The following is a 15,405-nucleotide window of genomic DNA, read 5'->3' as shown; positions in this document are numbered from 1 at the left end:
CTAATGATGAATAATCTGAAAGAGGAATTAAGGAAACACTCCTATTTACCATTGCAACAAAAAGAATAAAATACCTAGGAATAAACCTACGTAAGGAGACAAAAGACCTGTATGCAGAAAACTATAAGACACTAATGAAAGAAATTAAAGATGATACAAACAGATGGAGAGACATACAACGTTCTTGGATTGGAAGAACCAACATCGTGAAAATGACTCTACTACCCAAAGCAATCTACAGATTCAATGCAATCCCTATCAAACCACCACTGGCCTTTTTTTTTTTTTTTTGCGGTACGTGGGCCTCTCACTGTTGTTACCTCTCCCATTGCAGAGCACAGGCTCCGGACGCACAGGCTCAGCGGCCATGGCTCACAGGTCCAGCCGCTCCGCGCCATGTGGGATCCTCCCAGACCGGGACATGAACCCGTGTCCCCTGCATTGGCAGGTGGACTCCCAACCACTGCACCACCAGGGAAGCCCCCACTGGCCTTTTTCACAGAACTAGAGCAAAAGATTTCACAATTTGTATGGAAACACAAAAGACCCCGAATAGCCAAAGCAATCTTGAGAAAGAACAATGGAGCTAGAGGAATCAGGCTCCCTGATTTCAGACTATACTACAAAGCTACAGTAATAAAGACAGTATAGTACTGGCACAAAAACAGAAATATAGATCAATGGAACAGGATAGAAAGCCCAGAGATAAACCCACACACATATGGTCATCTTATTTTTGATAAAGGAGGCAAGAATATACAATGGAGAAAAGACAGCCTCTTCAATAAGTGGTGCTGGAAAAACTGGACAGCTATATGTAAAAGAATGAAATTTGAACACTTCTTAACACCATACACAAAAATAAACTCAAAATGGATTAAAGACCTAAATGTAAGGCCAGACACTATAAAACTCTTAGAGGAAAACATAGGCAGAACACACTATGACATAAATCACAGCAAGATCCTTTTTGACCCACCTCCTAGAGAAATGGAAATAAAAACAAAAATGGGACCTAATAAAACTTAAAAGCTTCTACATAGCAAAGGAAACCATAAACAAGACCAAAAGACAACCCTCAGAATGGGAGAAAATATTTGCAAATGAAGCAACTGACAAAGGATTAATCTCCGAAATTTACATGCAGCTCATGCAGCTCAATATCAAAAAAACAAACAACCCAATCGAAAAATGGGCAGAAGATCTAAATAGACATTTCCCCAAAGAAGATATACTGATTGGCAGCAAACACATGAAAGGATGCTCAACATCACTAATCATTAGAGAAATGAAAATCAAAACTACAATGAGGTATCACCTCACAATGGTCAGAATGGCCATCATCAAAAAATCTACAAACAATAAATGCTGGAGAGGGTGTGTAGAAAAGGGAACCCTCTTGCACTGTTGGTGGAAATGTAAATTGATACAGCCACTATGGAGAACAGTATGGAGGTTCCTTAAAAAGCTAAAAATAGAACTACCATATGACCTAGCAATCCCACTACTGGGCATATACCCTGAGAAAACCATAATTCAAAAAGAGGCATGTACCACAATATTCATTGCAGTTCTATTTACAATAGCCAGGACATGGAAGCAGCCTAAGTGTCCATCGACAGATGAATGGATAAAGAAGATGTGGCACATATATACAGTGGAATATTATTCAGCCATAAAAAGAAACAAAATTGAGTTATTTGTAGTTATTGAGGTGGATGGACCTAGAGTCTGTCATACAGAGTGAAGTAAGTCAGAAAGAGAAAAACAAATACTGTAAGCTAACCCATATATATGGAATCTAAAAAATAAATGGTTCTGAAGAAACTAGGGGCAGGACAGGAATAAAGACTCAGACGTAGAGAATGGACTTGAGGACATGGGGAGGGGGAAGGGTAAGCTGGGACGAAGTGAGAAAGTGGCATGGACATATATACACTACCAAATGTAAAATAGATAGCTAGTGGGAAGTAGCTTCATAGCACAGGGAGATCAGCTCGGTGCTTTGTGTCCACCTAGAAGGATGGGATAGGGAGGGTGGGAGGGAGATGCAAGAGGGAGGGTATATGGGGATATATGTATATGTATAGCTGATTCACTTTATTATAAAGCATAAACTAACACACCATTGTAAAGCATTTATACTCCAGTAAAGATGTTAAAAAGAAAAAAGAATAACTCTGAGGGCTCATGACAAAAGAGAAATTGCCTCATACAATGAGCAGCTTATTTCTCTATCCTACCCACCTATCCCACTGTTTCCCATGCATGTGCCTAACTCCCCCCCTCACCTTTTTACGTACATGTAAAAGCTTTTTACGTACATGTCCTTTGTCAAAAATGTAGATCCCTGTAAATTCATCGTCAGTTCCCTTCGTCTATTTTTAAAGTGCAGACGTTCTCAAACCCTTCGAGTGGGGTGAAATAGCCCCATCAAAGAACTTTCCTCTTTTACTGGTTCCTTTGGCCATAACATCAAATCTCTTGTAGAAACCAGGGGGGAATGTTGGTGTCACTTTTGGTAAAATCCCTCAGGAGAAGTCTGGATTGCAGGCAAAAAACTGAGGGGGGGTATTAACTGTGCTTGAAATGTGACTTCAGACCAAATGTAGCAGCTCTACTCCATAAGGGTTGCTGCCGCCTCACAAAGACCACTGTGATGGATATCATGGAAATGTGACTCCCCATAAATCACATGCTTTTTAATCCCCTGCCTTGAGTGCTGGGATGTACAAGAGTGATGGGAGGAGATGTTAGTTCCACGATTATGTAACATTATATGGCTCTGCTTTAGCTGAGTAGAGAGAATCTCTCTTGCTGGCTTTGTAGAAGTGAGCTTCCGTGCCATGAAAGAGTCTGTGAGAGCACCATTGGCAAAGGACTACAGGAGGCCTCTAGGAGGTGAGTGGCCCCAGGTTGACAGCTAACACAAGAGTGGGGACCTCAGAAATACAACCACAAGGAAATGAACTCTGCCAACAACCCCATGAGCTTAGAAGACGACTCCTAAACCCAAAGAGAAATGCAGCCTTACCAACACCTGGATGGTAACCTTATGAGACCCCAAGCAGAGGAACCAGGTAAGTCATTTCTGGACTCCTAACCTTCAAGACTGTGAGATAATGAATGTGCATTTCTTTAAGTCACTAAATATGTAGTAATTTGTTACACACAATAGAAAACTAATACAAACATCTTGCATTTTGAGGTAAAAAGAATATTAACACTTAAAAATTTTAGGGAAGAATGACATTAACAATTATTAAAGTGATACTTTAAAGATGTATTTGAATATAAAGGATATTTTGACCTATTACAATTCAAAATAGTGAAAGATAAGGAAGCAGAGAAAGATTTGGGACAGGAAGCAGTCAGAGGTCCAAAACATATTAGGTCTACCTAGCTGCAACTATCTTTCATCCTGTGCCTTAAAAATTGGGAAGAATATACTGTAAATTATTTATTAATGAGAGGAAATGTCAAAGAGACATAGCCTTATGAAAACTTAATGCCCAACGGACCATTCATTATCACCTAGTGTTGAGTGAAGTTATGCTTGATTCTGAAAGAGAACGGCAAAGCAAGTTTATGCGTCATGTATACAGATACTTGTATGACTTGTATGACCTTCTAAGTCAGTCTTTTTCAAATGTGACCTTCTATTATCAGTTTATTAAAATGGGATTTTTTTTAAAGAAGTTTTTTTAAAAAAAGATTATTAAACATCACCCCATATTTAACTAAATCAGAGTCATCAGAGTCATCATCTGCACACACATCCCACCCCACCCACCAAGGGTTTCATAAGGCTCCAATGTAGCCAGTTCAACCATTGATATTTGACATTAGAGGGCTCATCACAAGTAGGTCAATTCTGTTTGTGATAGAAGCGCCTTTATGGCTATGATCTTATACATTGAGAACCGTTCTCAATGTTGGTTCTCAATCTTGGCTACACATTTTCATTACCTGGAAAGTGGTATAAATCCTGACGCTCACGCTTCTTCTGGGAGCAATTACATCAGAATCACCAAGCATGATACCCAGCTATCTGTAGTTTTTAAAGCTCCCTAAATGATTGCAACATGAGACTGCTGATGTGTACCTAATAACTTGCATCTTTCTGCAACCTTTTAAATACATAATTATGTAGCTCAAAACCTAAAACACTGCTGAGGAGGTATGTAGGTCAACCATGACTGCCCCACTCTGATGGAACATAAAACTGACGTTGACTATTTGGGGCCACACTATAATAATTCCTTTTTGTTGAACTTAATGTTTATTATCTGAATTTACTAAAAAAACCCCAGCAAAACAAAGGCAAAACCCATGTAATGTAGATATCATTATCCCAATTTGTAGAGACAAGGACACACAAGCCACTGATTCAGAGGAATCTCCCTAAACAAATAAGATATGGACCTGAGTCTGAGTGACACCAGTGTTTATGATGTTTGCATTGTACTAGTGTGGTCACCAGACAAGGAGCGTCAGCAGCACTTGGGAACATATGAGAAAGGCAAATTCTCCACCCCAATCTCAGACACTAAATCATAATGTTTCAGTCTGGGGCCCAGCAATCTGTTTTAACAAATCCGTCAGGTTTTACTGAGGGACAGTAAAGATTGAGATACACTGTACTATATTATCCATTTCTATCAGTTGCCTACTTTTGAAGATTCAGTTTAGTATGTGGTAAGAGAAATAAAAATGTGGGGATGAGTCAGTGGGTAAGACAGGGTGAGGGGCAGAGAAATCCTCTCTCACTATCTTCCTTTCCTCCAATTTCCCATTTATATTTACAATATATGTTGGAGAAATGCTGTCAGAGATATAGCACTGGAAAAAGATTGGGGAGCTCTGGTAATCTTTACTTGCAGGGGAGTTCAACCACTTTCATATAAGTGTGACTGGTTTAAGATGTTGATGAATGGTTTATTCTTTTAATCAAAATATGGGGAGTTTGTCACTCCCTCTTGCAAGAGTACACAGAATCACAACTAACTGCTGAACAGTTATCGACTGGAACTCACCAAAAAAGATACTCCACATCCAAAGACAAAGGAGAAACTGCAATGAGACGGTAGGAGGGGCACAATCACAATAAAATCAAATCCCATAACCACTGGGTGGGTGACTCACAAACTGGAGAACAATTATACCACAAAAGTCCACCCACTGGAGTGAAGGTTCTGAGCCCCACGTCAGGCTTCCCAAGCTGGGGGACTGGCAATGGGAGGAGGAATTCCCAGAGAATCAGACTTTGAAGGCTAGTGGGATTTGATTGCAGGACTTCGACAGGACGGGGCAGGGGGAAACAGAGACTCCACTCTTGGAGGGCACACACAAAGTAGTGTGCACATCAGGACCAGGGAAAGGAGCAGTGACCCAACATTCTAATTATAGGTGTCCCAGAAGGAGAAGAAAGAGAGAAAGGACCCAAGAAAATATTTGAAGATATTATAGTCTAAAACTTCCCTAACATGGGAAAGGAAATAGTCACCCATGTCCAGGAAGTGCAGAGTCCCAGGCAGGATAAACCCAAGGAGAAACATACCAAGACACATAGTAATCAAACTGACAAAAATTAAAGACAAAGAAAAATTATTAAAAGCAACAAGGGAAAAACAACAAATAACGTACAAGGGAACTCCCATATGTTTAACAGCTGATTTCTTAGCAGAAACTTTACAAGCCAGAAGGAAGTGGCATGAAATATTTAAACTGACGAAAGGGAAGAACCTACAACCAAGATTATTCTACCCAGCAAGGATCTCAGACTGGGGCACGAACCCGTGTCCCCTGAATTGGCAGGCGGACTCTCAACCACTGTGCCACCAGGGAGGCCCATGACTAAGAATTCTTGAGCCTAATTTTCAAAGTCCCTTTCTCTTTAGGTCTGTTTATTTGTATGTGTCATCTTGATAGATTACACATCTTGATGTGTAATATGAGTCCTACCTGTGTGGGGTAAGCACCCATCTCCATTATATCGCCTTCCTCCCCACCCAGTCCACCCCCACAAATGCCTGGGTGTCAGAAGAGGACCAGGCTTCAGAGGAGCAATGGAAGGAAACATTTAGGTAGCCCAGGCAGGGAGAGCAGTGAAGAGTAGAAATGGGGTAGAGAGAGACCCCATGGAGTCAGAGAGGTGGTGGAAGTTTGTGTGTAATATGCATGTTGGGACCTTATAAAAATATTCTGAAAAGGCAACTAGCATTACAAATTCTGTAAGTAAATTTTTGTGTGGATACCGCAGAAGAGGCAGTTTTTCATCTTCATGAGGTTGGACAGAGATAGCATTGAGGTGGACAGATTTCAAGAGGATGGAATTAGCAGAAATCTTTGGACTCTATAGATTCCTACAGACCATGGAATGGAGGCTGTTAGGGGCTGGATTTGAGGAGGAATTGAAGCAATTCACTAGGCTCTCAAGGGACACCTGTAGCATATGTAACTATGGTTTACATATGTGTAAGAACATAACACATCTTGGGCTGTGTATGCCACTTAATATACGACCATTTAATACTTTTAAGGATGAATTACTTTCAAATAAATTCACGAGGGCGAGTGTTCTCTACCTATTTAGACCATTAGCTCCTTGAGGACAGAAGCTGGCTTTTGAATACCCTGCAGTATCTAACTTAATCCTGAGCATATACCAAGGCATCACTAAGAGTGTATGCCTGACAGATTGCCCAGCCCACTCCTTGTCTCTCACTGTCACCCTCTGGTGTGCAAGGACTGTCACTCTTCTTGACGATGATTCACTCAGGAAGGAGCATGATAGGTGCTCCTGGATCACAGAGAACCGAAAGGAGGGACTACCTACAGATACCTGTTGTTCAGAGTCATGGGTAACATGCTCTTTTAGAAATTATCAAACTTATCATGACTTTTCTGCAATGCTAGGAGTGGAGTTCCTTGATAGGCTCCAATCGATAGTCAATTAGTCCTATAGACAATTAGAGCTTATTGAAATGATGTCGATATAACCGAAAAGGAAAAAAATAATCCCAACTGGAAACTGAATAAAGTAAACCTTTCTTCTGTACTCATCCTTGTTTGATTGGACAAGCAACGGTGTACCAAAGTGAACCAAAGCCCAAATGGATATCAACAATTTTCATATCTAGGAAAGATCTATAAGAAGTGTACATAGGATGGGGCTCTCACAGAACTGCACATTTTCCCTTTTTCCCTGTCTTTTCTCAGTGCTCCTCTGAGAACTGTGTGAAGGTAAAGTCAAAAAGAAAGTTCTTACATTCTTAAATCCTCTGTATAGAATCTGAAGCTCCTTCTTGGTAAATTTGCTCTGGGCTTCCAGAAGCTCGAGAGCCTCAGGCCGATGCCTGACGGTGGCCATCTCCAGTTCATCTTCCACGCTGTCTGTGGAGAAAAACCAAAGTCTTAAGAACGGTCACTGCTCACCAATGTGTATACACAGCAACATAGGAAAATGGAAGGAAATCTTTACTGCATGTCTGATTTTTCCAGAGGAAGGATTCTCACACTGCTAATAACAGTCTTTACATTTCCCAGAGTATAAAGAATTCAGCTAATTCTACGTAATATTTTTTCAAACTTTCTAGTCATCAGACACCACATTATGAACATTTTTACAGTACAGTTTGAAAAGTGTAAAAATCATGGAAAATTTTAACACTTCAAATGTGTGTATATATCAAGCACTAGTTATAAAAATGGAATTTTAGTTTGATAGCAGTCTGTACCACCCTTGTATCATGCAACTGTGAGATAGGACTCTGCTAAATACACTCTGAAGATTCCATTAAAATCAAATATTTTGCCTGGGGCTACAAATAAAGCAGAGATATCAGGTGCTGAAATGAGTAAAGTACTCAGCTTCCAGTTTGACTGGCATAAACCCAGTCTTCATAGGTGCACACTGGATGGACTGGAGCCCAGGGAACTTCTGGCTACACCCTACTTTGCAGCCAAGGGAATCCATAGCTACGGATAAATGCTGAAATATTATACTTTGCTTTGTGAATTATATTTACACTATAATTTCTCAGAGATGCTCTACACAAAAAAAGACTTTTGTATCCATGTAAATTTGGTAAATTCTGTTAAGTTTAATGTACTTTGGGAGCAAAACACTGGAATATAAAGGTTTTGAGAGGATTTGCAACAAAGAATTCCGTTTAACTTTGTTTAACCCATTGACCCCAAATGGCATTTGTCCACTGAACTCTTTTTCCCCACAAGTAACCTCTGCTAACATATTCATCTGTGCGCTAGGGTCCTGTAGAATGCAAGTCGGGAGGTATTGGGATATATTAGGATCTGGGTGCCCAGGTCTCAAAGTATAGCATCCTTAAGTAACTTCAGCTGCTTTGCAGTGGGGCCCAATGGAGACCTAAGAGATTCTTCCTGCCATGGTCCAGTCCACACCTCAGCTAAGGAACTCCTCATATCCAGGGCCAGTACTGAAGCCATGGCTTCTCTCCATTATATCCCTTACTCTTAGCTACAGATTCCCAACTCAGACAGCTGAGGCTCAGAACATCTTCTCATCAACTGGTCTCAGGGCCACGCACTCCTGATTCCATGGCTCATGTGTTAGTTGGAAATTTAGACATTTTTGACTACAAAAGTCCCATAATTTTTGATAATTAATGATGCTGCCTCTCATTAACATCTGTGCCTACTTACTGCCCTGACACTCTGACGTTAGTGAGGGGCCAGAGCTCTCACTTATGAGGGAAAAGAAAGTCAGTGGAACCCTAATCTTGGTGTGTCTTAATTACTCCCCTCAAGCAGTTTACAAAAGACCACTAATGGCAATGAAATAAATACTTGGAAAGGTTGTGTTTGTCAAAGTGAGGGAGAGGAGATAAAAGCAAATATTTGTTTTGTACTTTTCATATTATAATAGTTTATTTTGGAAAAATGATATGAAAAAGCTGCAGAATAGTGATGGGGGGATAAGAAAAATAAAAGTCTATGAAAAGATGGGCAGGCCAAGAATAAAGTCTGAACTGATAAGGATAAAATTGATGAGGAACTAAGCGCAGTGTGTACCTAAAGAATTTGCACAGGCCTAAAAGTAGCTGAGAAAAGGCAGCTAGGCATTAACAAACTGACCTCAGGCTGGGTTTTATGGGGAAAATTTTAAAAGCTAAAATGGGGTTTTTTCAATTTTCTTTTTTGTTCTCTGGATTGGATGGGTTGATTCTACTCTGGGTCCTGAGCTTGAGAGGATGTAGGAAGATGGTCCTCCATAAAATTTCTGTTGATCCAGTGCATTGGACTATGTTGAAGTTATTGCAGTTGTCAATGCAGAAATACAAGCCACGGAATAGACCTAATATAAATAGACAATAACAGATGGAAAGACTCTGCTTTCTTGAGAATGTCTTGATGAAAGCATCTTTTGAATCATTTACAGTGTAATTTCCTCAACTTAAAATATTCCTCTTGGGCTTCCCTGGTGGCGCAGTGGTTGAGAGTCCACCTGCCGATGCAGGGGACACGGGTTCCTGCCCCGGTCTGGGAGGATCCCACATGCCGTGGAGCGGCTGGGCCCGTGAGCCATGGCCGCTGAGCCTGCACGTCCGGAGCCTGTTGCTCCGCAACGGGAGAGGCCACAACAGTGAGAGGCCCGCGTACCACAAAAAGAAAAACAAAACAAAACAAAACAAAAAATATTCCTCTTTCCTTTTTCCTCCAATTGAAATACATATATCTTTTACAATCCCATTTAAATATTACTGCCTTCTTTCTGAAGGCTTTCCAATTATTCCACCATGCAGAACTGATGGGGCCCTGGTCAGAGTTCTCACATCTTACCTACCTCTCATATAGCATGTAAAACACTAATTACATTTATGATCTGTTCATGTCTGTCTTCTTCATTGTGAGTGCCATGAGGACAGGAGCAACGTCTTAACAGATCTGTATATCCTCTGGACCTAACATAGAGTCTAATACCCCAGAGTTCCTCAAAAATTATTTGGGGGATGGATGAATAAGTGAATCAATTAACAAATGATGTTGCCGCTGAAGTTTCAATCCCCTTGGAGCCCCTTGAACCTTAGCTGCCCTCTAGAAAATTATTTCTCAGACTGGGGTTTGTGGACAGTTGGTGGACCTTGAATGCTTTCTTTGGAATCACAGTATTCTCTATGCATTGTTCTGAGAAACACAGCATGGGCAAAAGTAGAGGAAATTTTAATCAGATTATCTGAGCAATCTTTCAATCATAGTATAACCTCCTCTAAACCTAATGACCTTTCCACTGGAAAGAAACAAAATAGCACATTAACTTCTCAGCCTTTGTAACAACAGAGCAGTCAAAACCACACTATCAACAAGGTTTCTTCCTCCCGCTGGCTCAGGCTTGCAGATGATGAGACTGAGACAAAAGAACCAGGGCTGAAGGGTCAGTGTAATTGAGTTAAGCATGTGTGGTAGGACGAGCATCACGTTCAGTATTCAAAGCACCACACTTGAAGAGTCTGCCTGCAGACTCTTTGTTTTCCTAGCTGACTGATACCTTACCTATTAATGACTCCTACCTGCCAAAGGGCTGTTTCTATTTCTAGAAGGCTGACAAGCTCTAAAAACACACCTGAAATCATCCCCAATCACCAGCATATGATAAGTTATAAAAGCAACATCACCTAACCCAATCAAGATGCTGATTTGGGAGGCAAGCTCTGTGGAGAGCACAGCATGATTCCTCATAGGACTGGGAACTTCACAGTGTGACTCAGCCACCATTTAAAAGCATGCACTCTGGGGGGTTTTTAATAGAGTGCTTAACATTTATTAAGTTCGTTATATGCCAAGAGATGGGCTAGGTGCTCTACTGATATCATTCTAATCCTCACAATAACTCCGCAATGAGGTAGAGTTATCCATTTTTTTACATATGGGGAATCTGAGTCGCACATTGGTGAAGAAATGAGTGACCAGGTGTTACACAGGAGAAAAGACAGAGGTAGAATTTATACCCAAGTCTTTGATGCCGAACCTTATGTTTTTTCTACTTTGCCAAACTCTCTCTCAATATTGACAGAAATAACAATGATAAAAATAATATTTTTCTCTCCTCTCCTGCACTGTCAAATGTCTCAGAAAAGTTGACTGTATCCACTGGGTCCATTTCCTACCTCCTGTTCTCTTTTTAATCTACTGCAGTCTGACTTTTGGCCTTGTTATGGGTTGAATTATGCCCCCCTAAAATTTGTATGTTGAAGGCGTAACCTCCAATATGACTGGATTTGGAGATGTGACCTTTAAGAAGATAATTAAAGTTCAATGAAGTCATAACGGTGGAACCCTAATGTAATACAAATGGTGTCTTTATAAGAAGAGAGAGAGAGACGCCAGGGATACACAGGCACAGAGGAAAGGCCGTGTGAGGACACAGCGAGAAGGCAGCCACCTGCAAACCAGGGAGGGAGGCCTCAGGAGAAACCAACCCAGCTGGCATCTTGATTTTAGACTTCCAGCCTCCAGAACTGTGAGAAACAAATTTCTGTTGTTTAAACCACCCAGTCGGTGGCATTTTGTCATGGCAGCCCGAGCTGACTAATATATGCACCTATATTCAAAAGACATACAACTCCAGTAAAAACAGGTCTTGCTGTTCACAGTGAGCCCAGTGAGCACTGGGTAGTCTAGCCAATCATATCATTTAATCTTTATAGCATCCTATCATCCCTAGTTTATAGATGAGAAGACTGAGGCTTGGAGAGAGAGTCTAAGTAAATTGTTCAAGTTCAGATGACTAGTTAGTAATGAAGCAGACAGCTGTCTCTAGCACCCTAAAGTCCAACTTTTTATTTTAATTTTTTAAAATTTTAATTTTACTGGAGTACAGTTGATTTACAACGTTGTGTTAGTTTCAGGTGTACAGCAAAATGATTCAGTTATACATATACATATATTCATTCTTTTTAAAATTCTTTTCTCTTATAGGTTATCACAGAATACTGAGTAGAGTTCCTTGTGCTATACAGTATGTCCTTGTTGGTTATCTATCTTATATATAGTAGTGTGTGTATGTTCATCCTAAGCTTCTGATTTATCCCTCCCCACCACGTTTCCCCTTTGGTAACCATAAGTTTGTTTTAGACATCTGTAAGTCTGTTTCTGTTTTGTAAATAAATCCATTTGTATCATTTTTTAAAAATTAGATTCCTAAACTACAATGTGGTATCACCTCACACCAGTCAGAATGGCCATTATAAAAAGTCCACAAACGATAAATGCTGGAGAGGGTGTGGAGAAAAGGCAACTGTCCTAAACGGTTGGTGGGAATGTAAATTGGTATAGCCACTATGGAGAACAGTATGGAGGTTCCTTAATAAACTAAAAATAGAACTACCATATGACACAGCAATCCCACTACTGGGCATATATCCAGAGAAAACTGAAAAGATACATGCACCCCAATGTTCACTGCAGCACTATTTACAATAGCCAAGACATGGAAGCAACCTAAATGTCTATCGACAGAGGAATGGATAAAGAAAATGTGGTACATATATACAAGGGAACCTCCATACTGTTCTCCATAGTGGATTAAAGTCAGAACCAGGTAGCACTCTGGTCTGTTGAATCATCTCCAGGCTTCTGCCAAGGTACAACTATGTAGGCGTCTTGCTATTGGAATAGGATTGCTAATTCCAATGTTGCTTTTGCATCCTGAGACAAACTACCTACAACTAGTATGCAGTATTCATGTATCTTCTAACAGATTTATTTTTAATGAGATGACAAATTCCCAAACCCAGACAACCTTGAGCTTTCCTGACTGTCTCTTTTTGTTCTTTGTTACTTAGATTTCAGTCTCTCAGGGCCAAGGATGTCCTATGTCTGAGCTAACAGTCCCCTCAGGCCATGACACATTTGGGCTAGAAATTGGAATTCAAATCCCCTGGGATCAACAGTATGAGTTTTAATAACAGACCTCTTTTTCTCATGTCTCACAACTTCTCTTAAAATACAGTGGAAGCCTATTGCAGCCCAATTCATAATTATGGAAATTTGACTCTATCTGAGGTCAAACCATATCCCCCAGAACATCTTGCTTTACAAATATGAGTGTGAGGCTTGCCTTCCTAAGACACACATTTGTAAACAAGGATTGTAATGTTAAAGTAAAACTGTTTATGAAGAATAATGTCACTCCTTCCAAGAAGCTGGTTCAGAGATGAGCCCTTGCCTTATCGTAGCAGGGAACATTGTAAGACTGTTGCCACATTCTTCTACCTGGGACCTGCCAGGCTACTGGATAGCCCAGCCCAACAGCATCTGATTTGGCAGACTAAAATTGCTCAATTAAAAAAAATGTGAAATCAATTAATCACTACTTGAAGAATCCCAATCATAGTGGGTCTATCTACAAGAGGTCCATTTCTCAGTACAGGACAACTCCTCTTTAAAAAACATATTCATGGGCTTCCCTGGTGGCGCAGTGGTTGAGAGTCCGCCTGCCGATGCAGGGGACAAGGGTTCGTGCCCCGGTCTGGGAGGATCCCACATGCCGCGGAGCGGCTGGGCCCGTGAGCCATGGCCGCTGGGCCTGTGCGTCCGGAGCCTGTGCTCTGCAACGGGAGAGGCCACAATGGTGAGAGGCCCGCGTACCGCAAACAAACAAAAAACAAAACAAAAACGTATCTATTTTCATTGTAAAAAATCATAAAAACTATAACTTTAAAATTCTATTTGAGCTGAGATTGATTTGTCTAGAAAAAATTCAGCTGGCTTGACTTATATTGCTTTATCTCATTTATAAAAATACCCTCTGAGTCTTTACTCCCAACGTTTACCCTTTATTAGATGGGTTTCATAGTGACTTGACATGTACGGCAATAACATCACAGAGAGGATGATTACATCTAATGACACATATTATTAAATTTAGAAGTTTAGTCCAGTGACAGGATTTGGAAGAGGCTTTGACTAATTTTGCTCCATGTTTTGACTTTCCACTAAAAGATGCTGGAAGATTCTTGACTATAGCTTTGGAAACTACTCCTAAGAACTTCCGGAATAAGGAGGAGATGCTATTGCCTGTTTAATATTCAAGTCTGATACACTGAGACAAAGATACTGCCTGGGAGAAATTTCCAAAGCTATTGTTCATGACACCTATGTAAATTCTTTCTTTCCTTTCTTTCTCCTGTAAAGGCATCGGTAAGATGCCATATACCTTGAGCACTCCATTCCTTAGTTCCACCCTTCCCAATGCTCAAAGGGGTTGGAATTATAATCAGCTGAGGAAACTGATTTTCAAAAGTTAAGGAATTTGCTCAAGTTTACACAGCTACACAGTTGATAGCAGGGGAGCTCGGATCTGACACCAACTTGTCTTTTTGTTTATCATTTGGCATCTCTGGGTGGAGAGTTCAAACCTGAGCCAGAACCTGAGGAAAATTTTTACATTTTGCCAACTTTAAATGCTTAATCTCAGGAATGTGAAGGCCTGGGAGCCCTCTTGACTCTTCCTGTCAAGAGCTATTTTCCGGTGCACAAGAAGAGTATATGAGTGATTAACTCCAAGCTAATCACGCACAGCCCATGAACAGAAAGCCATACACCTATCCGAAGCACTGCGGGAGTCTTAGCACTTCCCAGACCACTGTGAACAATGAGTACCCACAAGTTGTTGTTAGTCAGACATGTGTTTCCTCAACTCTGGACCTGAAAGTACATTAGGGCCCCAAAAGCCCTTTATAATTCGTACTTTATCCTATTTACTATTCATATATCAAATGGAAAATGAAAAGTACTTTGAAAATGGCCAGCTATTTTGAATGTCTTCTGTTAGAGGTGTTTGTTGGCAATGACATTGCAGTTTCCATTCCAGGAGAATTTGAACTGCTTTGCAATTTCATGATTGAATTCAATCACTTATAAAATGTAACTGCTCAAAGGGAAATTGATGGAGCTATTTCTCACAACACTTATGAATGGATTGTCTCTACCTTATTTATAAACATAAGTAACTCTTCACATAAGCTTAGGTTTTAAAATATGATCGCCTTATTGGAATACTTGCTATTAGCATGAACCATATTATTACTGCAACCATTCATGAATAGCCCCTTATGATAGGAGCTCTTATTTCATAGGTGGTAGGGTCTAACTGGCTTTTTGGTAAATGGGGGAAATAAAAATTATGTTGCCAGTCATTATACACAGAGAGAAAATCTACAACAGAAATGCTGAGGTTGGGGGAGAAGGAACAAGAAGTGTGACTGAACTTTCACTTAAAGGCAGACCAAAAAGATGGATATTTTAGTCAGGAAAGTCAACAACTGATACAGACTCTGATCAAAGAGAAAATTTTAAACATAGTGAAACATGGAGAGAGACGAAGAAAGCCCATAATAGTTCACGAAATTAAAAATGCCCTAA

General features: G+C 40.4%; 1 protein-coding gene across 2 annotated transcripts in view; it reads right to left on the bottom strand.

Annotated features, from left to right (window-relative positions):
• The window catches only part of KCNIP4 (potassium voltage-gated channel interacting protein 4), a 231,020-nt gene that overhangs the window by 100,087 nt on the left and 115,528 nt on the right, over positions 1-15,405 (bottom strand). Inside the window, exon 2 of one of the 2 annotated variants that reach the window (XM_060148436.1) lies at positions 7,271-7,395. In XM_060148436.1, coding sequence (XP_060004419.1) covers positions 7,271-7,395 — 125 coding nt within the window. Of the gene's footprint in view, positions 1-7,270; positions 7,396-15,405 lie in introns of those variants that run through there. The other variant, XM_060148437.1, reaches the window with a different exon arrangement.

Source organism: Lagenorhynchus albirostris, chromosome 4 (genome assembly GCF_949774975.1).
Source record: "Lagenorhynchus albirostris chromosome 4, mLagAlb1.1, whole genome shotgun sequence".
In the NCBI taxonomy this organism is placed as follows: domain Eukaryota; kingdom Metazoa; phylum Chordata; class Mammalia; order Artiodactyla; family Delphinidae; genus Lagenorhynchus; species Lagenorhynchus albirostris.
Note: the sequence above shows the minus strand (reverse complement) of the source record. Positions and strands in the feature narration are given on the sequence as shown.